Source organism: Aptenodytes forsteri, unplaced genomic scaffold (genome assembly GCF_000699145.1).
Source record: "Aptenodytes forsteri isolate BGI_AS27 unplaced genomic scaffold, ASM69914v1 Scaffold297, whole genome shotgun sequence".
NCBI classification, from domain to species: Eukaryota; Metazoa; Chordata; class Aves; order Sphenisciformes; family Spheniscidae; genus Aptenodytes; species Aptenodytes forsteri.
Window position 1 is genome coordinate 229,928 of NW_008796167.1, and position 24,768 is coordinate 254,695.

The window sequence follows — 24,768 nt, forward strand, 5'->3', positions numbered from 1 at the left end:
AGCTTGAGTGGCCATTTTAAAAAGAAAATTTGGGGAAGTTCCAGTAATCACCTTTCTGGTGTTCTTAGGCAAAGGCACTTGGAACTTTACAAAGTATTTCACAAACATAATCCCATAGATTATGATGGGAAAAAAGATGACAACTGAATTGCTCATTGCAAAATTTGTTATCCACATAACCAGAAAACGTCAGGGTGCTTTAAAGCAGAAAACTACAGTTTCCTGAAGGTCTATTTGAAGCATGTAATAATCAATCAGATCATTAGCAGAACCAAAAAACCTGTATAAAACAGAACAGCTTTTATTAAGGTATGACATTTTCTCACTTTCTTATCTCTCTCTATCTTTGGCACGCACAGAACTAAGAAGAGAGATGCCTTTTCCAACCTACTCCCACAGGCAGTTCACTTGCCATAAAATTCAAACTTTCTCTCTTTCACCCCTCCAAGGTTTTTGCTTTACGTAAGGAAGTTGGGCTCAGAACTTCTCCAAAGCAAAGTTCCTTTTGCTACATTGTTTAACCAAAATACCACTCTCCTAAAGGACAGTTATGCTCACCCCTCGATAACCAAATGAAATACTGAGCTCCTCTTTGCTGGACAAGGCAGAGTATTAAGCAAGATACTGCCAGCAGCCTCTCGCAGCAAGAACTTTGAGATGAGAAAGAACAAGTTCAGTATTTTTAGAGCAAAGATCTATAAAGGCAGCAGCCAGATGAGTCCATTAGGAGAAACTCAACCATCTGGAATAAAATGTCATTGCCTCAGCAGAAGAGGGTGCAGGAGAACAGCCATCATGTAAACGTACCTGGTTTTGGAGTCAGACTGCCCGAGTATCATTTTAATGGCCACATCCAGAGAAGCCTGCTCACACGTACCTAGACATTTGGCTTTGCAGACCCAGGATGAGATCACATAATTCGTTTGCTGGCATTTGGATTTCAAAGAGACTGCCAAGGCCTTCGGCAGAGTCCACCTGATCTTTCTATGAAGTTTTAATTATTAGATCATTTCATTTGAAAACTGTAAAAGCAGCTATCGAGGAAATGCATGAGGCGGTGGGGAGTTAAGGGGTCAAGCATGAAAGACATCCAGAAATGCAGATCGATGAATCTCTGCACATATTTAAAAAACACCTTTCCACTTGAAAATGTTGATAGGTGGAATCTTATCAACATGCAGAACCTCTAACCCTTCTTTTTAAACACAGTTTTCTGAGCTTCAAGGCTTAGATTTCCAGTTGTAAGTTTTAATTTATGGATCACTGATAGTCTGCAAAATAATACGGAGATGTAGTAGGTACCTGATCTCCATTTCAGATACTAACTTTCACTGCAACAGCAGAAATACGCAGCGCGTTTTCCACCACTGTTCCAAGCGAGTGATGGTTACTGTTGCCGCAAGAGTGTCATGCAAAACAAGAAAAAAAAAGAAAAAGTGGGGGGGCAGGGGGGAGGTTGGTCTACACAATGACAAAAGAGAAAGGCAGTCCAGGGAAGAGCAACTATTAAAATTGTTGCTTGAATTATGACCAAAGGTAAGCTCCTTCAGCTTAACCACATTTGCTCATTTTTTCTTTTTTTTTTTTTTTTTAACCTGAGTAGTATCAAGGCATCGCTGAAAGACTAGAAAGTTATATTCACAACCTGTTTCTTTGTGGACAGCCCATTTCACTATTTTATCTGGAAGTTTGTCCAGTTTCCTTCTTATTCACGTGATGCTTTTACAGAGCAACAGGGCAGTCCCAGGGCACTGGGACATCTGGAGTGTAGAGCTGCCTCACGTAGTTCTCCTGCCTGTAACCCCTACACTCGCTGAAACTACTTGAGCTTGTTTTTGCAGAGAGATCCAACTTCCAAGTTGAGAGCATCCTTTTAGAAATGCCAGTCTTCCCTCCATCTGCAATATCCCAGTCTAAAGGTGAGTAACAAGGACTTGAGGGCCCAAGACCCTGGACTCCACCAGCAGAAACAGCTGTGAAGCAACGTGAAGAGTCCCCGGCCCCCAGACTCAGGGCTTTTCCTCTATAACACTCCCCTCCTCTCATGTTGGGGGTGGTGTTCAGCAAATCCCACAAGCAGAAGTTTTTACACCCAAATCTCATCCCATATTATTGAATTTGGGGTCAGAACTCCCTTTTTCTGATTCTCTGCAATACAGGCCACCTGATGCTCTCAACTGCATAACCTTTCTGTGCCCAGGGAGCGGTACCCAGCCGCTGAGAAACCAACTGATGGTCAGCAGCAGCGATGTAGGGAACCATCAAAGCATGCTGGTTTGCTTCGTTTTTAATACTGTGGGATCTTGACCACCCATTCATACAGGATTAATTTTTTCAAGATGCCGCTGAAAGAGTAAATTAACACAGAGAGATGAATAAAGTCTGAATTTCTAGTTTCATACTGTAAATTTCAGACATGTTTAGGTCATTCTCCCCATACTAGCTACATGGCTGACCTTGCCCTCCCCACAGATATTTAAGCAGGAGACAAGGGGGCAGGCATGAGAGAAGTTTTCCCTTGGCCAGAAAAGCAGCAGCATTCGGCACCGCTACCCACTGACATCATCCAGCCACCGAGCGGTGATCGAATGCACAGTGATAAAAAAGTGTGCTGACAGCCACGCTGGCACTTCAAACCCCAGCATGTATGCCGGCATTCTTCATATTCTGTGCAATAGGTTTCAACTTAGCATTTTTTCTTCTAGATTTCCATTTTGGAACATGAAGAGGTGGAAATGAAATATTATTAAAGGGAAAGCCCATCACAAGAGTAATTGAAATGAAATAAAATATTTCTGTTGTGAACACAGGGAAACTTCTCCCCCACCACATAACCTCAGAACCTAAGGACACAGTAACACCTCCTGTAGTACCAAGGTGGTGCTTTGGGAACTTCCCTCTATACTGGGAAGGGGATATGTGTGCATATGATGGGGACAACAAAGCTTTTGCATGACACATACTACCACGTGCTTTTCCAAAGGCCTGCTGGCTAACATAGTGAGCTAACGGGTGGGACTTCCCTCTCCCCCAAAAGACACTGTGCTGTGCATGTACTGCTCACCCTAAGCTCACCCTAAGTGTGCACTCTAAGCCCAGACACACTCTGTATCAGAGTACGTTCCACAGAAAACCAAAGAACGAAAAAGTTCTCCAAAAAGCCTACCATCTTCCCCACCCAGTATTAATTTTATCTTTATCATCATTTGGTCACTGAAGCAGAGAGATTTAGCAAATCCAAGTGAATAAGGAATTAAGGTAGACACAGTCCCAGCCCCACAGGAGGCCGCCACAGGATTTAGGAGTGACCTTGGGACATTAGCTGTCTTCCCCAGAGCTTAGAGGGCTGGGAAGACCTCACAGTCCATACCTTCATACCAACGTCTTTCATCAGCTCCCAAGGGGGCCTTGCCATGCAATACCTTCAAGCCACCCATGTAGCCCAGGGATGACATATTCAAGTAAGACAGGAATTATGGACTCTGCTGCTGAAGGCAGGACAGAAGGTGCAGCAGCTTTCCACAGGGAGTAAGAGAATATGAATATATTCAACACACATACCTATTTATCAATCAAACTGTATATATGTTTGGAGTATGGTACTGAAGTCATTCATCATTTCTTCCCTCCAGCCAACCTAACTGGATCCTACTTTTATTTGCTCAGTGCAGGCAACAGTGTTGGTGCTGTAGTGGGTGCATGCACACGCACACACACACATACAAAAGAGAAAAATTCACAAGGCAGAGGGTCTCCAGGAGACCAGAGATCCTGCCTGTGTCAGGTGCGCTGCATGAAGTCCTCTAACGCACACATTTCTAGGACACCCTTTAAATTGGGGGGGAGGAGGGAGGGAAGGGGGAGCAGGGGACACCGGCCTGGGGAGCATTCAGGCTATGGCTACCCAGAAGTACACCTGCAAAAGATGGAACTCAGATGCTCCCCCCAAATCTCAGCCCATGAAGCATCTGGCCAGAAGTCTGTATGCCACAGCATCATTTTACATTTTAACAGCAGCAACAGCAGCAACCACCACACAGAAAAATTTTGGCTACTGGCGCTGCTGCTGCTTTTTCCCTCCACTCAGAACCTTTAGCTATGGTCAACACACACACACACACTGTCCGTCTTGTGCATGTAGAAATCTGAAGCGATTCAGGGGATCAAGAAATGGTGGTATTGAAGGAAAAAACCCACCATTCAGGCAGGGTAAAACAAGAAGGGGAGGGCTCGCTGGTGTAATTTCGGGGTTGGTCTAGGATGATGTCATAGCACTGAGCAAGTGCCATGGCCAAACAGCAGGTACTTCCTAACGCTCCCCGTCCATCTGACCACTAATACCATCGGGCTGATTATTTAAGATTACATTTATTTTAGCTTTAAAAGGCCATTTTTCACTCCTTTCCCTCAAAAAGGTTGCTACCGACCGCAGCCCGTGCGGATGCGAGGTGGGGGAGGCAGCACGACAACTAACTCTTCCGGCACACACCCCTTTCCCTACTACAAAGGCATCCACAGCAATCACATTTGCAATAGTACAAATCTTGATGGATTCATCCCATCCCCCTCCTCTTTGTAAGCCCACAGCCCGCTGTAAGCCCTCTCCGTTATCGCAACCCAGCAATCCTTCCTAGGGATCAAGCTGAAAAATGCAGTCATGGTACAGTTGCTTGAAATAAATGAATGAATGAAAAAACAGCCAGCAGCTCAGCTGGGAAGCAGCAATCTTATTGTTTCAAAACCCATCTGCATCTCCATAGCATTAAAGCGTATTGCACACGAGCACATATACACACTTTATGCACATGCAAATAAATATATTAACAAAAGAGACAGGTGGAAAAGGGGGGAGTGGGGAAATCTGAGATTATATTAACTTCATCCAGGAAAGTGGCTTATTTCACATATACTGGAAATATACACAGAAATTAAGTATATTCTATATTTTACATCTCACACACACAGAGCTAAAATATCTTTCAGTGTAATATCTCGTTGCTATGCCAACCAAAAAAAAAAAATTAGGAGGAAAAAAAAAAATTCCTGACCCCTTTGCAGAGGGAGAGGGGGAGAGAGGAGGTGGGGTGGGGTGGCTGCTTACCAAAGATGCTGATTTGATTGTGGCAAAGCGCTCTCGGTTCCGGTAGTGGAGGGCCTGATTCTGCACTGACTGGGTAGGCCGCACCTCAGGCCTGCGATCCCTGTGGCCCACCTCATCCCTTATAAATACATGATCCTGCAGAAATGGATAAAAACAAGGAGAAAGTCCGGCTGGGCTCTTCCTGCAGCGGCTGCCTCTCTCTCACCCCTCTGTCTGCACAAGCGCCGCTGTTTGAGAGGCATAGTTCAGCTCTCTGCTAGCCCCGGCAGCTCCCACGGTACAAAATGAATAAGCAACACATTGCAGGCTTGGGTTCGGCGTGTCAGCTGATCGCTAGCGGGATGCCTTCTGAATCCCTGGCTGGGTTTTTTTTTTTTTTTTAAACCTCCAGTATTACATATGTGCAAAAAAAAAAAAGACTCAAAAGCATAAAGCGATGCAGAGCAATCGGACTCCTCAGTAAGGTCGGGTTCAAGCACTGCAACCGAGCAATCCCATTAAAAACGTGATTCCCATGTCTAGCAAAGAAGATGCTGTTCCCTTTTAACACAAGAGCAACATTTTGCCTCATTCCCTTTGCCGAGTGGTTCGTCCTCGATAGGGTTTCTTTGTCTCTTGTTTGCTATCTGCTGTGGAGGACAAGCATCCTGGCTAAAACCATGGCAGGCTGGAGAGGACCAGGAAAGCCTCTGTGATCCTCAGCACTCAGGGATCCTGCTTTCCAGTCATGCTCCTGCACAGTTCTAGCACTTTCTCTCCACAGCCCACAAAGGATTTTTTTTTTTTTTTCTCCCCCCTTTTAAAGCAACAGCTCACACGTTTTAGCACAAATGGTTCCCGGTGCAATCTCCCTCTTGCTCCCTGGCAAGGCTTCACGAGGAGCGGCTGTGCATCCGCAAAACGGCGCGTGCAAGTTTTGCAGCGGAACAAAGCTCTCGTCAAGCGTATAGGAGAGACCCTGATCAGAAAGGCTGGCGAAAAACGCCACCACAATCTTGCTAATTGAAATGGTGACTGCCAAAAGTCAGCGCACCCGCAGGCTACGCCTTCAGGAGGGAGCAGCCTTGGGACACCAGGCGTGCCCCGCTGCCTCCCACCGCAGCCTGTCCAGTGGCGCGGGCTCCACAGGGCAGCAGTGATGGTAGCCAGCGTTGGCATATCTGCCACGCTGCCATCTACCACAGTTTCATGACTCCCATGCTCAAGTTCCAGCTCCTAAAAAACTCAAAGGAAAACTGAGATTCTTCCTTAATTAAATCAAGTTTCCAACTGTCAGGGATGCAGAATAAAGGCTGCAAGTGCCTATGCCAAAAGGCAAAGAAGAGATGCCAACCCTTGCAGAGAACGGCTGCCTCTGTGCACCGGGTGTTTGCAGGCGAGCAGAAGCAGCTTTGCCACCCTGCCATGCCAGAGCAGACACCAGTAAGGTCAGAAAGCCCTGTGGTGAGAAACCAGCCGGTATGGAGTAGCATCTCCACCATGACACTGCTGTCGTACTGACGCTCCTTTCCCACTCTGCAGACATTTGTTTCCCTCTCTGCTGTCCTCTGTTTCTAGCTGCTTCTAGTCTGGACCCACGCACATTCAGCTGCTTTCAATATGATTCTGTAAATGATTTCAAGCAAAAGCCAAACAGGTACAGAAATGCTGATACAAAGACTGAACGACATGTTAATTTAAAGTGCTTTAAACCCAATACCTTTTCTCATACCCTTCATTTTGAGCATTTCCGCTCCACGCTCACCTTTCACTAGCCTTTGCACAGAGAGAGCACAATGGCCAAGACCATCACAGAGCCAAGCCTGCACCAGCTCCTCTGTACCCACCCGAGGGAGACAGAACAAGCTAAAACAGTTAAAAAGGACAGTCCTCCATAGAAGTAGTAGGATTACAGAATGTAATAAAAAGTTGCAGTTTCATTTTATATTGGTCATCCTTATACTGGACTTTTTGTTGCACTGTCTTAACAGGGGAAGGCAGTGTTACAGAGGGCAATTACTGGCAATTGGGCTGATCTTAGATTTTCAACTTGTGCACGTTCGGATGACAGGCAGGGCTCTCAGACTTGTGCACTTTCCTAAGAAAAGTATGTTTTAGGCTCTAGAATAGTCATACCAAAAAAATCTTGATTAAACATTTAAAGTTTAACAGTATCACTCAGTTTAATTGGACTCATGGCTTCACTGGACGAATATCAATCCTAAGTTTTCTATAGCTTTACAGCACTCTCACCTATCAAGCAGGTGCAAGAAAGACTGTGAAATACAATCAGAATAACCCAAAGCAGACAGGCTGGCTACTAACATCACCTTTTAGTTTGGTACTTCTACTGATGTGTTTTGGAGCCCTCCGGCACAACAGCCCCCTAGCCAGGCAAGGGGCAGTGCTAGAAGCAACGCTGAACTTGGCCTCTCGCTCTCCAACAAGCAGCTCTGCAGAGATAAACCTGGCTCTTTGGGGCTTGTGCAAACACGGCCTCGTGTGAATGCACTGGTACGAAGCGAGCTGGAGTAAGGGGAAGGGAGTCAGCAACTGCAAAATGGACCTCCTTTGTTACAGGCTGAAACTAGAGCACCTCATATGCAAAATAAAGCTGAACAAAAAACTCCTGTGGTAAAGATCTATACAAGACTTACCCATCTGAACCCATGAAGGACTGAAGAGAAACGATAGTACACTGGAGCTACTATTCCCCTACTGTAGCTATGAAATTAAGATGGAGACAGGACAAATATTACCCATGGTCATACACAAAGCCTGCAGCAGCACATGTGAATGTACAAGGTTCCTAAGGTCTGCTAGCAATACCCCAATCCCTGGACCATCTTCCCTCTCTCCATTACATTAGTATGCCAGGGTGAATGTGAAATATTAAAACCAGAGAAGCAGCAAATCACCGAAAGAGACTTTTAAAACGGGCATTCAGATTTTTTGGAATGCTCCAAAACACCACCTAAAATGACAAGTTGAAATCGTAATTACTTCTTATATGGGAAATTTAATCTGTGGGTTACTTTCTGTTATCTAAGAGGTGGATTCTTAGAGGGCAGATTGTCATCCTGATCGTGTTTTATGGGACTTCTAGTTACTTCAGTGCACATAAGCAGCTCACAGCAGAATCTAATTGCCCTTCAGGAATGTGAATTAACTGCATTCTCCGTTTCAAATTGAGCTGGGCAAGGAATGGGAAAATTCCTTTGCAACAGAGCAAGCAAAAGGACCAATTTCAAGCGGACAAAAAACTCAGTGGCTGTCTTAATCTGTATCTGAGGCTTCTGCATCAGGCAGGCAACCACTATTAACTCTCAAATAGCCCCTGCAATCTTAATAGGCAAAACATTTTTTGGAAAAGCCCCTTAATCTGGGATCTGAGGCTTCTGCATCAGGCAGGCAACCACTATTAACTCTCAAATAGCCCCTGCAACCTTAATAGGCAAAACATTTTTTGGAAAAGCTGTCACGCTAGCAGAAGTAAAAATCACTTGACACGAAGAGTTACCAAATCTAGCAAGCTACACTACCACAGAGACTGCTAGTAAACAGAGACCTCTAAGATAAATAAACCTAAGAGTAGCCATGTCTCCACCAACCTTCCTCAGGTAATGTGACTGATGGCTACTACAACAGACATCTACCTACAAACCCAGAAAACAGATTTCTGCTCTTTTTAGTTTCTTCTCCCAAAAGCTTGCTAAGAGACACTGCAATCATATCTCCTTTCAGATGTTGGTACAAATCAGGAAATTTTGTTTCAAACTTTTAGCTCCAGATTTGTGGGAAACAAAGACGCAAAACTGTCACTTCAGCTCAAGTTACTCAGTAAGTAAAATCTGATCAAAAGCACCCCAGAAACTCATCAAGTTTGGGTCAGGGTATCTCTCAGCCCTAAATCTGCAGTTCAAACATTGGTTTGTTTTTAAAGTAATGTATCTCCTGTGTATATTTCGCTTACCATCTGTTTTCTGTGTTTATTGCAATATTTGCCTTATGAATACAACTTCAGGCATGCTCAGATCATAACTCCCATTAAACCATTAAAATCCTTCTATTTAGGGTCAACAACCTAGAATCTTCAACTTCCTACTAAAGAAATCATTTGTTCTTCTGACTGTATTATCTGCTACATAAACAGTTTTCAGGCTGATCACAACAAATGGGGGTATTTGGCTGGGTGTTGGCTTTGAAATTGCTGATCATATTTGCCGGGACAAAAACTCTCCAACATTTCTACATTATTATCTGATCAGAGAGCTGGTGGAGCTTCCAGTTACTTACGAGATGCTAAAGAGCAAGTCTCTCAAAAACAATGAAAAACCCCAAAAGGCAGGACTCCTACATATATTATGGATTAATAAGCAACCTAAACAAAAAAAAAAAATATATTGTTCTTGTGGAAGTTAATCTCTGGATAAATAGAAATACAGAGCAGCAGTCAGAACATTTGTTCAGACACAAATTGATTCAAGCGGGTTCCAGCTGGATATCTAAATGGCTACCACTGGTGTATTGTCTGAACATCTTACAGTGCTCATGGGTTTCTGCTCAAACCCATGAGTCTTACCCAAGGTCACTCTACCGAGTAAGAACCTGAATTTTGCTCTCTAGAGTCCCATGCCAGTTCTACCACACACTGTCTTTTCATCCTCCTCACTGAAAAAAGGGCTTTACCATCCCCTGCCCCCAACACCAGCGCAACATTTCAGGAATATCTGCTTAACACCGTTGCCATGCATTTTTAAGAGCAACACTAACAGCATGTTGCTAACAGTATCTTCATTTTATGTTCAAGATATTCTGACTAGACTCCTTCCTGATAACACTGATCAGATAATGTTTTGTTTTTAGAGAAAGACATAGCTTGTTCCAAGAAACACTAGGGAAAAAACCCCACACAAACACATTGCTGCAACAAAACTTCCTAGGTGAATAAAATACCTGCTCAGAAGACAATTGGAACAAGCAAGCTATAGAAGCAAATAGAAAACAACTCACTAGGTAGATAGGAGTTGATTTTTTTCTGTAGGAATGAGAATTTTGCCTCAGATTTTAATCAGAGCAAAACCGGGCAGACAGATCTATAAATTGCATTTGATATTTACATTTTTTCAGTATATAACACTGTCATATGGCTGAAGCAATCCTTGCACCGACAAAGCATCAAACAATTAACAAAATACAAACAGAGAAAGGAGTCCCATCATCTTCAGCAGCTGATTTAGAAACTAACATACACCCCAACTGCAAACTCGGATCACGCTGGACTAGCCTAAAGCTGAAACATCCAAACTTTCACCTCAGAAGGTGAACCACTCAGTTGCACGCTGCATTTTGTTACGCACACCAAATAAAAACTTTCACAAACACCGTTTACACAAGAGGATTCACGAACTGGAAAGGACTGCCAGTCTCCTAGACAAATACGAAAGGCAATTTCTGAGCCATAGTAAGAACTTCAATGGAATTGCAGCAAATCCCTTCTTTCTAAGCATTTAAAGAGCAAGGAAAGCAACAGTGTGCCATCGTTCATTTTAGTACATTGCACTAAATGCCTTGATAATCTACAGAGAGGTTTAAGTATCAGGAGCCTTTCAAGAAAAGGCTTCATGTCACCAGCCTGCTTGACATGATTCCAGAAGGTACGCGAGGGGTCATCGCTGCCGGCACATGCAAGCCAAAACTCAGTAAGTCATTACCTAAATATCCTTTACATCTCATAAAACCAACATCTTTTCCAAGTATGAATCATAAATCTTGATATGTAGGAAAACACCCTCAGCTTTGCCTCAGCTGTAACTCACGTAGAAGCGCCATGCCAGAGCGCTCTCCATCCACACAATTCAGCATGAATGCTGCATATTAATCACGGCAGTGATAGGCGATGCATACAGGTTAATTTAATGGATTTGGAAAGTCACTCAAGTTTCAACAGTTATCACAGAAGTATGTTTTAATTACAGACATTGGGCAAGAATTTGTGATGATCAACTATGAACATCTTCTTTTCATCCTTTTGTTTTAAACTAGATTTTAAAACAGAAGATTTCCCTGACGTTTTTATTGCCCAAGTTTCACCTTCATAAGTACTGATGATTTTAAGGTTGAAGTAAGTAACAGCGACAACTCTGTATTGCAGTTGAACAAAACAATACCGTACTGGCTTTTTGTTTCAATTAAAAGCGAACAACCTTTTTTACTATCATAAAGTTTTATGGAAATAAAATAATACCATGTGGGAGCATTCTAAATCCTACCACTTGGCATATTCATTTAGGACAACAAAATAATGTTTCTGGGAAGCCACCCGTACACACACTGACATATACCAGCAGTTGAACAAAGGAGATGACAAACTAACTACGGTGCATCAACTGATGCCTTAATTCTTAGGGAGCCAAAATCTTCATCCTCATTTTAAGATGAATTAACTGATACTATCTGCTTTTAAAATCTGGGTTACGTGTCTTTGAAGCACAGTGTATCTGGAGTTTAACTCCCTGCTCCATTTTGTCTTTTTTTTTTGCGTACTCAGATACAATTGGGTTTGCATTAGAGCTGTCACTCACTCTTCAGCTCTCAACCTGTGCAGCTGAACAACTGAATTAGCTCCCAACAGGAGATGGACAGGAGAATGTGTATCCATAGGTAAGATGATCCTTGGATGGAGAAGCACAGTTACGTTAACTGTCTTCAAAAGACAGACGTTAGAAAATCAGAACTCTTACACTGATTATATTGCAACTTACATGGGGGAGGTCACCAATCTGAAACCTGCAAAGGGGCAACAAGAAGTTCCTAGCAGGACAGCTCATCCAAGCTGGACATCTGAATTTCCTGTAAAGAATTTGCTGGTAATTAAGGCATCCTCCTGAGGAAGCAGTCTTTGATGCTAAGGATGGACTAGGATCCCAGGAAGGGAAGATGCAGGCTTCCTGCCTGAGTAGCAGACATTATTGCAATTTTTTTCCTCCCAGGAGTTTAGGACACAGCTATAAACTAAGTTATATTAAAAGCTACACATTCAATTAGGGCTTTTTATTACTATTATTTTCTTCCTGTCCAGTGATTTTTCTTCCATTCTACTAGTTTTACTCTGCTGACAGGTGGCAGTCACCTTTGTTCTAAGCGCAAATTTAGAGACATGGAGCTCTACTGCTGCCCCAAAGCTTTTGTACTGTGCAAGGAATGAAGCTGCGCCTGCTTTTCATGGAGGACTTATTATGAATACTATTCTGTCAGGCAAAACCCAAGCGTCTTGGCTATCATGAACTAGCATAGCCAGTGAAAGTTAACTAGATCAGAAGCAGGTCATTTCACTTACTCTATGACCACAAAACATTTTTGGAAGTACTCTGTCTCAGAGTAGTTGGTCACAGTATAGATGCTAGGAGATGATGATGCTCGAAGCTTCTCCCAGCCTAGCACTACACAGGTGATGTAGCAAGAGCCTGAGGTCTGCTCCTGAATTACACCAGGTAAACACCACTCCAGACTGGCTCTTCACACCAAGCAGTGGTCTGAAGCACTGAAGGCTGGGAACTATATTTCACACATGACCACAAACTTTCTCATCCTACATTTTACAATTGCACATGACATTCTAGGGCTGTGGTCCAAAGAAATCAAAAGGCCTCTGACACTTAGCACTTCTTTGAGCCTTAGAAAATATCAACGGTCTAGGCAATTTTGCCATCCTGGTCACTTTACACAGTCTGGTACATCCAGAGATTGTTAATTAACACATTTGTGGAATACCGTAATTTTACACAACACTTTGATTTGACCCGTGTCAAAACCATCTCATATGTGGCCCTATGCCCACATAATGGAGACGGCTGGCTAACTATGTTCATCAGTATTTTCTTTTTAGCCTTTAAAGGCTGATTAAATGCAAAACAAAAGCTTAATTTAAACTTGAACCCCAGGTTCTTTCCATTTTGTTTGTGATTAGGTTCCAGAGTGCTACCAAACTCGGCACTCCCTACTTCTCACCTGCTAGAACAAAACCAAGTTGTGTGAATCAGCTTCATCACAGTTTACAGAAACACAGTTAAAGCAAGCACAAAGGCAAATTGATGTATTTTCAGAATAAGGAACTTTACCTTGAAAATGGAGTGGGATGTATGCGTATATAAACCCCCTGAAATGTCCTGTTCCAATTTTAGTCTTTTCACGTGTATTAATATATACACATGAAGCAGTTTTCCATTAAAATTGCATTCCCCAAAGCAGCAGAGAATAAAAAAATCATGTACTAAATTAAAACAATATATTTGCAGACTGGAATACGTCCTGCTACACATAGTCTAAATTTACCTTATGTGTAGATACAGCCGAAGGTAACATTTGCCAATTGAGTAGATGTCTACTCCACTGCAAGAATCAGTAATCACACTCAATTTTTAACTATTTTGTAAATACCATCAGTGCAGATCTGGGTTTTGTGCTTCCAAAATTACCATAAAACACCTGTGTTAAGTGATCTACAGGTGATTTCTTTTACAATACTTCAGTTACAAGTGTACAAGAGACCCTGTTTTTCCAAACCAGGTAACAAAAACTTCCATGTTTATGCATTCTACTCAACTGAATGTCTTAACCTCAAGAAAACAACAGCTACACAGAAGTCTAAATTCATAGGACTGAATTCATAGTCTCAGAAATCTTCCTGTATTTGTACTTTAGAAGTGTCATACAATCACTATAAAATGAAATATTATTCTTAAAACACCATCAGTGGATCTGGGTTTTGTGCTTCCAAAATTACCATAAAACACCTGTGTTAAGTGATCTACAGGTGATTTTTTACAATACTTCAGTTACAAGTGTACAAGAGACCCTGTTTTTCCAAACCAGGTAACAAAAACTTCCATGTTTATGCATTCTACTCAACTGAATGTCTTAACCTCAAGAAAACAACAGCTACACAGAAGTCTAAATTCATAGGACTGAATTCATAGTCTCAGAAATCTTCCTGTATTTGTACTTTAGAAGTGTCATACAATCACTATAAAATGAAATATTATTCTTAAAACAAGCAAGAACTCCACTTCTTTCACAAATGCAATTTATGTCTGATGGGAGTGGCTCACATTGTTTTCATCAACCGTAATGACACTGATCTGTCAGTAAATATTATAATGTATGACTATTGCATAAATCAATTCCTCAAACTTCTATTTTAATGTATACATAAATATCACTACCTAACAGTGTGAAATCAAAATTAATACACATTTCTGAAGCCTACACAAAATGAGAAAAAGCTCCAACTATAACCACCCAGAACACACAATCAGTTGCGCCGCTCTTCGCTCAGGATGGTTCCTCGGGCTGGCATTTGGTACCTAACACCGTTTTTTGAAAAGAGTCTCTCTCAAAGGGTGCTACTGCAAATGTATTTGAGAAAGATATAAACCCCTGAAACCTATGCAACTTATCTGCCAGTATCTTTAAATATGCAAGGCAATCTTTTGTTGAAGACGAAATTTCTCGAGAGCTCCCTTTTATAAGTGCTTCAATATTCAATTACACAAACACTGTATTTCAGGGGGGAAAATTTCTTACAAATATTTAATTAGTTAGAACCAGGCTTTGCTGTAACCCTACAAATGAGAAACTCATACTTTTCATGCTGCTGTATGTTTTAGCCCCTCTGGCAAAAAGCATACATACACTTTGAGGCTCTTTACAAATGCAATTACACAAACAACCTATATTTTACTGCCCACTAGCAAATGACACTGCTAAGGCCAAGCCAAAACTATTTTAGTCAAACAGTCTTAGACTAGATGCTGACTTACAGCTAGACAACTTTAGCTTGATATCTAGCACTAAGAAAACAAGAGGCAACAGATCACAACATGCAGCAAGAAAGCAGAAAAGCATTGAGTGGAACTTGACTTAAAACATACCTCGTGGGAAGGGTCCAAAGTTCTGCACACTTCCACTTCTCATGAGGGAAATCCAAGTGCAAGCAGATTTTAATCGTACACTGTGACTGGTAAATGGTTAGCTTAGCTGCTATGACCACTTGTCACCATACTACATAATACAGTACAATCATTCACAAGGAAACAAGAACTGATGTTACAAGCAGAGATGAAGAAGTGCACATGCGGGGCTGGGTAAGGAGGCATGCAGTAAGTCTGCGTGAACCCTGCCTAGACACTGACAGCGCTACCTTTCATCAGTGGCCTCTTTTTATTTTCAGAGGTTATTTAAATGCAGTTTAGCTTTTAAAAGAAAAAAAACACAGAACTTGATTCTGGCAAGGCCGGCACAGCTCCTGCTCTCAGCAGATGGCTCAGCACAAGACGACAGCACACTGATCGTTGGGCCCTACACGGGTGAGCCAACGTGAGCAATAGCAGGGACTGCAGGAAGCTATGGAGAGCACCAGAGAACATACCTTCTTATGAACAACGGAGGAAGTGGAATTAATTGTGCTCTCGTCACTATGCATCATGACCAGTTCAGGGCTGCTCTCATCCAGGACCTCCTGCATGCTGCTCACACTGCTGCTCTGACTGCCTGTGCTCACAGACATACTTGGGATGGAATGGTTGCTGCCCAGACTGTCCATCTTCCTACTCAGGTTTGATCCATGCTCACTGTCCTATAAGACAAGGGGCATCAGTTACAAATACTGCAGGAGATCACCTGCCCAGCACGTGCCTGCAGTGCCCAAAGTTTGTTTTAAAGGCAACTCTGCAGAGTTAAAGGTTTTTTTGCTCATTATTTTGGCAGCTACGTTTCTCAAGGCTGCTTGGGTTATGAAATACTCCATACAGGGCAGTTAGCTTTTGCCTTTTCCCCTGCAATCTTATTATACCAGGCTTCAAGCCAGTTTTTTTCCATATATCAGTAAGTCTGGGCATGGCTCTTGGCTTGAATAGGAGACATCCAGGAATAATGGATGCCTGGTGGAAGGAGTCTCATAATTAAAAGGAGCAATCTAAGTTTGTATTAAAACAATGTTCCAAGTCAGGGTATGCTACAACACATTTTGTGAATCAGAAAAGATGCAAGACAATGAACCCATTTGTTTACGATTTGATAACTATCACATGGTGCTTAACAGGTGTAGAGGTTTTAACCTCCATGTCCCAAGCAGTCAGCAATTACATTTTGTCAAGCTAAAACCCCCTTTAACCTTGTGTTTTCAGCCAAGATAAAGTCTTCATTCACCTTTAAGCAGCTGACTCAGAAGAGCCTGCATTATTACAGTGACTAAAACTGTTGTGACCTCTACTTAGACATACATAAATAAATATTCCTTGTGTAGGACATATTTTTGATTCTACAGACAAGTATCAGGAGTTAGCATCCTTTTTTCTTGTTGCATACTTATACCAGCTCAGTAATCCCAGAATACGTGCTTAATCTGGACTGACTGAGAGAATTTATGGAGTCCTTTGTAATTAACTAGTGGCACTGAAGAGGCTTGCAAGAAGCTCACAGTGAGGACTGAGAGCTCTGAACATCCTTCAGCTCCTGGTCCGAAATAGCCTTGATTCACCAAAATGAATGGCTTGCTGCTGCACCCAGTTTGTCCTGGCCTCCAAAGTGATCTTGGGGAGAATTACATTACAAATCAATTAACAGGGTACTCATTTTATTGGAAACCAACAGAAAGGTAAGATTGACAGACTTGACAGATTTGTATCTGATTGTGTGATTATTTTTTAAGCAATCAGCAGATCATTCAGACCCTGTGTAAGAGCACTTAAAATCCAAAATACAAAATAATACTGTTTTACAGAGAACATATGCACATGAGAAGATGCTTATATAAAGTTGCAGAAGAAATAACATAATGAAGCATCTGAGATGAGGATATGGCTATGTAATTAATGAATGTATATGCACAAAGGACAGAGATGAGATTGCATATGCAACCTTAACATTGACTTCCTGACTTGAATACTTTTCAGATGACTTTAACTTTCTTGCAAGAGCTCTGAGAAAAGCATTAGTAGTATTTTGAGTGTTAAAGATTTGTAATGCTCCTTTTCCACCTCAGAAAGTCTAAGGTAGAGAAAGGAACTGCCTTGTGGCATTTACAGTTGAGCAGCTTCTCTTAACCAGTTAAGTAGTAACTGAAGCAAGCGCTATGTTTTCCTTTCTCTGCCAAGTTAGTGATACACACGAGCATACAACCTCCTTTCGTGGTACACAAGCTCAGTGGTAAAATGCAGTGCAGAGCATGCTGTGCACATGCAGAGCGTGAGCTTCATTAGAGTGTTAATTCCTAGAGATACAATCTCTTTTCTTCCCCCTTTTTGGAGAGGTGGGAACTGAAGGAACAGAAGATACATCTTGGAGTTAACTACTACCACATGTATCCCACTTAGCTGTTGAGCTTGGATCTGCTGAACAGTCAAGTGGGAGACACATTCCCTTGAGCCTTCCTACCCTGTCACTCTCCTAACAGCTTTTCACACGTAGGTAGACAAAGCTTGAAGGTTTCAGTGCAAAAATCTGACAAATCCCCTCTCTCCCCGCCCCAACAACTAAGCTTGAGGTTTAGAAGTTGGCTAGCTGGAGGGTTAGAACAGAAGCACTTTGTAGCTTTAATCACAGTGGTTGCTGTTCTTGCTCCTTCAATGTGAAGAACAGTGCTAAGTGCCAGTCCCCTCCTCCTGTATGCTCTCCTACCTGACACCCAGGCTCACCTGTTTCTTAAACCAGAGCTCTAGTTTAGCCTTAAAGGAATATTTGACATACACAAACCTCAAAACCCAAGTCCCCAAATATATGCTGAGCTTGGGCATGTCACTGCGTATTATCTTGCTACACTGCAGCAAAAAGGAATACAAACATCAATTTGCCTGTCTATTTTTTTGTTGAGAACCAGTCATGGATTTATTTATCCAACGTGCCTGCACCAAATGTCACTAATTTCCATCTAATCTCATCAACTGAAAAATGACTGGTTTCCTTCTCTAAGCCACAGTTAGTGTCAATTATCATACACTGATTAAGTGTGTTGTTTATTATAAGACTTAAACTGAAGCTGAATTTTATGTCTTATATCTTTTTTTCTTTAATATTAAAGCATTTTAAAAAATAAGTCTTACTAATTTGGTGATTTGCTTTTCAGCTCATGATAGGCCAATTACTTTACAATAAAGTTACGGTAATTGGAAAAAAAAAAATTAACATTAATCAAGTGGTCTTGACTGTGATTGATTCAAGACTGAAGAGCTTGGACTGTCAACAGACCCTCCTTCACACAGGCTGGGAGACACAGGCTGTGAGCCACTTCCTTCCCACAGAGAATCTCCCTCTGAAAGAGTTTCTTCCCTAAAGCTTTCAGAAGAAAGGTCACCAATTGAAAAAACCCAGAGTTTTAAAGTTGCCAATAAATGCACATGTAACATCGAGTAAAGGCTACTGTCACTCATTATCCTACACTATATCTCTGCTGATCGAGACGACATTCCAACAACACGAATTGCATCCTCACCTAGGCTGTGCTTGTTCTGCCCCCTTAAGGACAGGAACATCTCACTTGCCCTAAAATTATTTGTAATGGTGCAAATGAGGTAACAAAATAAAAGTACCTCCTCCTCTTCTTGAGACTCGGTCAGTGGGCCATTCCGTGTCTCTTGGAAAAGGATTTTCTTCATTTTCCGGTACTGAAGGTTATCCAATTCACGTACTGCATCTTTTGTCCTTTGTATGAGGTCTATTAGTACCCTTGGTGGTCGGTCGCGGCGAACAAAATCATGCTAAATTAAAGGAAATGAAACACATGGTTTCAGACATGACACTAGTATGTTTGATGTAGAAACAGGGACAACGTGACTTTTTTTAAGAGACACCTGAAATGACAGTTCATATTCAGTAATAGGTCTGTTCATATTCAATAATTAGTAATATCCACTATGAAAGACTCCAAAGACACTCAGCACTAGTTACCTTAACTGTGCTTATCACTACGTCAAATAACCAAACTGATCATGCGACGCGCTACGAGTTTTGAAGCGTAGGCTGCAAAATGTTTTGCTCAAAAGTCAGAAGATCTGCTTAAGCACAGAACTCAGTTAAATGTAGAGTACAGAGGAGTGAGGCAAAAATCACTTCACTACTTGAAACTCGTGTGCGTGTATACACATGCGCACAGGCACATCAGTAGCAGGAGCCGGGCAGCGGATGGAGAGGTGTGAGCCCTGGCTGACTCTTCACAAACTCTCTTTAGTCCTGACTCCCTGATGCACTTTTCTGGCTGAAGTGAAACAGTTTGGACCAGGATCAGGTTTTCTGAGCTCTCCAGGCAACACAGCTAATTCGTCCCTTCCCGAGCTCATTCACTTGAAGTGTACAAGGTACAAGACAGTGCCACTTCAAACCTTACAAAGGCAGAGGACTTCAAAATGAACAAAATGCATGAAGGACAAAGAAGAATCAATCCTGATTATGCAAGACTGCCTGCCTAAGCTACGTGCAAAGGTTTATCCTGCATCTATCTATTCTGATTCATACATAAAACCAGTAAGAAGACTACAAGGTTTATTTACACTTGAAGCATTTGTAGCCAGAGTTAAAGTAAAATTAGTTCTTTACTAACTCCTGCTAAGGATGTACTAGAAGCACAGGTGTTAAGTGCAGACTTAACAATAAATTCTTCAATAGAATTTAAGTACATGATTAAAGGCTTTTCTCTGATTTATCAGATACGTTCTCCTGAATTGTACAACTGGCAGCAGAGTATGAAAGCCTTGCAGCTTTCCCATTTAACCTTTGACTAAAGTAGACAGTCTGAGTATACACTTGCCAAAACCCTACATGGGATCACTACAGCTGGGTATGTTGCTTAATATGTATCATGGGAGATGGCCTGAAGGCACAAACATCATCTGCACATTTCTAGAAACATTAACAATGAAAGAGAGGAATGGGAAAAAAGTTGTTCTCTACCCTGCGATGCAAATGCCACAATGGCCTTTTGTTAGAGAGCCTCAACAGCTGGACCCTACCCGCAAAGAAATTCTCAGGAGGGTCATGTCTGACTGCTTGGCCTCATGCTCTTTCCACACCTGGTGAACTCAGGGTCCCATGGGACAGGGAAAAGCAGCTCTACCCTAGATGTGCTGCCATCCCCTCAAGTTCAAGAGCTAATACATCCACCTGTAACTGAAGTAACCCATACATGAAAGGCAGTCCTCCTTAGAACAGGAGTCTTGCATATAAAAAAGTTGAAAGGATGAGCTTATCATCCTTTTATGATTTGTAAATAAACACGGAAAGTATCATGCCACAGGCTTATTTCTTGTTTTTAGTTGAATTCAAGCTGTTGCGCATTTGAGTATTGCTAATGAGGACAGCTAGTCATTTCAGTATCAATTTTTTGCTAGTTGTGATGGTGTTTATTTTTGAATTATAGCTAAAAGTTCTAAACATCATTTAACGCAGAAGCAAAATGAATAATTTCTGCTCTTCAACACAGATAACCCCCATTTATTTCTCTGTAAACAGTAACAATCTGCAGCTTATCTATGATTAGAAAAAGGGTAACCATCTTTATCTCTTTGTAGATAATTTTTGGAAAGCAGTAATGTATTTGGAACAATGATCCTGAACTTAAATCCATCCTATATGTCCAGTGTCTACTTGTTTATGCATATTCTTTAACGGTGCAAATACTAATTTCACTGGAAAGACTGTGCGCTTCATATTCAAGCACTACTCAAATATTAGAATGAGACCACATGGAAACTGCAGGGCGGATGCACAAAAGTGAAAACCAAACCAAAAGGCTCTTGCATAATGAGAATACAATTTTGACTGCTTACTTGCATTATCTAATTGTATAAATTACATATAAAAGATGTATGCCCCACTCTGCTAGGTACTGTGCAACACTAAGAAACAATGGCTGAAAGGACTTAATTTGTACACTTTCTCCAAACTGCAAGAAAATAACCAAACCGACTCAAAGGGAGGAAGAGGTTAGTCTAAAGGCAGGGAGCAAGTTGGCTGGAAGAGTGACTAACAGAACTCAAGTCTCCTGGGAACATCATGCAAGCTGAGAAAAATAAGGGAAAAGTTTTAAAACAAATTTTATAATTGTTTTTAATTTTAAAAGTGAAAAATATCAGTGAGTTTTTGGTTGTTTGTTTTGTTTCTTTTTTTTAAATTTCAACTGCATTTTAATATCACTACAGTAATTTTACTATTTTCATCTGGGATGGTGAATTGAAACTGAAATAATTTGCAAACATCTCATTTAAAATTCAGTTCCCTTTAAGAAAATGTGGCCACAAAAATCTGCCCTATCCCTTTTTACTGTACACAAGTGAAAAACCCTCAAAAGACAAAAAGATCTTCAATCTTATAATCTAAAAAGCTTTAGGGAGAGCTACTGCAGGAGGGAACATCTAGAGTACTGTTCTGAAAGTCCAAAACCAAATAAAAAGACTGAATATACATGATTTAAGAATAAGATCTCAGCTCCAATTGTTTGCACAGACTCCAACCTAAGGTACTCATGAAATCATATCCTTCAATGAACTTACACTATTCCTAGAGAGCAGAAAGGCTGCCAATCCACATGAATGAATCATTCTGAAACCCACAACATAAACCTATTAGCTGGTCAAAAGACTGTCAGGGTGCTGCAAGCAGAACCAGAGAACAAAACGCTGGTTGTGTGCCACAGCACAGATGTATCACGGGGGGGGGGAATATATATATATACACACACACCAGGTGCCGAAGAGAGAGTACAAAACAAGCTTGTCCATCAGCCTTCACCTGGAGAGCGAAGGCACGAGTGTTAAATATTCTATATGGTCCAGGCTTAAAGCAAGGACAGAAGCAAGCGCAAAGCTAGCTGTTCAGTAAAGAGCGCAGGGTTTCGATTTCTCTCTTCAAGAACCAAGAGGCTCAGAAACATCCATGAGAATGCATTTTACTTCGCTGAAAGAGCAACAAGACAAGCCATAAAACAAAGGCTGAATGGTAGCCTTAGAATAAAAATCAGCATGAATAGGCTGTCAGGTAGACACAGAGCAGCAATCTAACCTACTGTGGAAATTAAGCAAAACACTCAATGGGGCTAGCAATTCCTCTGCTCAAATATTTAAGGAAAAACTGAGTCCTGTTCACCTGGCGTGGAACAGCAGCATGCCATGCAATTCTCACCAGCAGCTATGTACGGCAACCAGAAAAATAGCAGGGCCACTAATCAATTTTAAAGAAAGGAAATACTTAAAAGAAAAAAAAAAAAAGCCTGATGGAAAAGGGGCTGGACAGCATTTCACACATCCCTACCTTCTAACGGAAGGATGCTCCTGAATTTCCTAAACACAAAGCCCTTGGAGTTATAAGCAGTTCCTATACTTTTCAGGTAAACAGAAACCCAATGACTTAAACTGGAACTGATTTATGATTCACTGACAAAACTTTGGCAAACTCTGGACACATCACTCGCAGCACAGGTCCCCCTCCTACACGCTCTTGGCAATTATGAACCTGTACAAGGCACTTTCTAAAATGATACAGTTATTTCCAAAACATATTCCAATTAATTGGGTTCAGTACAGAAACTATTAAAGGGATATAAACAACTTTTGGTTTTGGTGGTTTGATTAGGGGAAGAAGTTAACCTAGGCCTATCCTGTTAGTGCTACTTTTAACAGCTAAGTATGATGCATTATTATAGAAAAGAAGCAAAACACATTACAAGATATTAATGAATCAAGAGGAATTGCTCAAAACCCATTTAGGACAAAGAAATGATTGGAAAATGGAGAGCAGAAACACAGATAGAAATACAACACTGCATGACTAGAGAGAGAAGCTGAAAAGAATGTGATGTCTGGAAATACACAATAAAAAAAAATAGATGGAGAGTATGTTTGGTAAGTAATAATATGAGGAGGGATCTACAGTTGGCACTAATCAATAAATTTGACAGGACTTCTGCACCAGACAGCAGTCAAAAGAACACAGCATCAAAACCTCCTATTGTAACACCACAGAGCAGAGCCAGCCTTTCCCAGCTCCCACGTAACCACACCTGGAGTAACATTTCATGACATGTATATCAGTGCCAGAAACGCCCATCCAGCCAGATGAAATTTAGACAAAAAAAAAAAAAAACAAAACAAAACCAAAAAGTGGATCAGAAAGGCCCCAATGAATGATTTACAAGAATAGAGCAAAACTAAGAGCTGAACTGAGATCAGGCAGAAAGATCAGGAAGAGATACATATTCAAAAGGTATGAACAGATAAAGAATTAATCATTAGCATTACTAGAGAAAAAAGGTCAAGATAACCTTTCTGAACTTCATCTGTGTCTGTCCAAAAAAAAAAAAAAAAAAAAAAAAGTTCACAGCACCCCACACAAAACAAACCTGCTCTGGCCAGGAGATAAACATAGGTCATCCAGTCTCTTCCCATCTCTAATACCCATGTTCCTTTAAATCATCAGCCACTATCTGTAAATCTTTATTAAGAGCTCAATCCTCTGATCATATGGAGTGTAATTCTCAAAGTACCACCAGCTCTGCAAAAGATTTGCTATTGCCTATGCATCTCATGAAGACTGGTTAAGTCTAGATTTTGAGTAGCAATTAAAATGGCTTTTTAGATTTTCTATCACTTCCACAGAGAAAGCCTGTAGCAAATTACAAGCCTTAAATCTTATTGACATTGCATATAAGCTTAGTAGCAAGTATTGCCTGTTACACAACAGAAAAATAACATTTTTCCTTACGGGAAAAGGTAAGCGGGGGGGGGGAAGGAGCATCAGCAAGTTAACAGTTACATTACTTTACACAAAACTGCATAACTGCTCCAAAAAGGTCTTTGCTTTCACACAAGCTGCACCAAGTTACAGTTTCCCCTCTCCCTCTGCCCCTATTCAAAGGGCGAACAGGGTTGCCTCCAGTTTCCTCCCTCATTACTGACTGCTCTTTCAGACACCACATAGTGCAGCCATGGTCACAACTCAGGGCATCCTACTGACAGCACAGTATAGCAGCGAGGCTGGTGAAAATTCCTTCTTCATCAAAGCAGTAGGGAACACGCTCCTAAGTCCTACCTACACAGAAAACTATTGGTTGGAATTCACTTCTGCAGCACGGATTTAACTAACCCAGCTCTGGACCTGTTTGTCCTTGACAATGCTTTCAGTTAAAGTATGTACAGCATTGTCTTGGGGGAGGGAAAAAAAAAAAAAAAACAGTATTAAATCCTTCTACCTCCCTCCTGCTGACAGGTCCTTCCTTCAGCTAAAAAACCTGTTACTCACACTGCTATCCCATGAGGCTTGCAAGTTCTCTAACACAAATGTAACCCCTGCAGAGCTCTGGGGTATAAGAGGAGCAGGGTGCTGGGCTGCTCCCCAAAATAGCTGTCACTCAACAGTGTAACTGTTTTACCACACAGCCTACCTCTACTTTTCTCCAGTAGTTCAACTCTTGAGCACCATGTTATAAAGAGAATTGTGACTGACATAACAGGCAAAGTCAGGAAACAAAGTTAAACAGCCTAAAATACTCCAGCCTAAAATACTCTTCAGAAGACCCCCCAATCGCTATTGATTCAGACGACAGCAAAACCAACAATTTTTTTTTTTGAAAGGGCAAATATTTGTTCACCATCTTTAGAATTATTTTGGTAGACAAACAGATTTTTCCCAAATTTCTGGAAAAG

At 41.4% G+C, this 24,768-nt stretch overlaps 1 protein-coding gene across 2 annotated transcripts in view; it reads right to left on the bottom strand.

The window, feature by feature from the left end:
* TAOK3 (TAO kinase 3) overlaps window positions 1-24,768 on the bottom strand; it is a 44,114-nt gene that overhangs the window by 10,748 nt on the left and 8,598 nt on the right. For both annotated transcript variants that reach the window (XM_019474184.1, XM_019474185.1), the window contains 3 exons: window positions 18,667-18,834; window positions 15,510-15,716; window positions 5,102-5,236 (listed from right to left, as the gene is read on the bottom strand). In XM_019474184.1, the coding sequence (XP_019329729.1) occupies window positions 5,102-5,236; window positions 15,510-15,716; window positions 18,667-18,834 (510 nt within the window). The remainder of the gene's footprint in view (window positions 1-5,101; window positions 5,237-15,509; window positions 15,717-18,666; window positions 18,835-24,768) is intronic.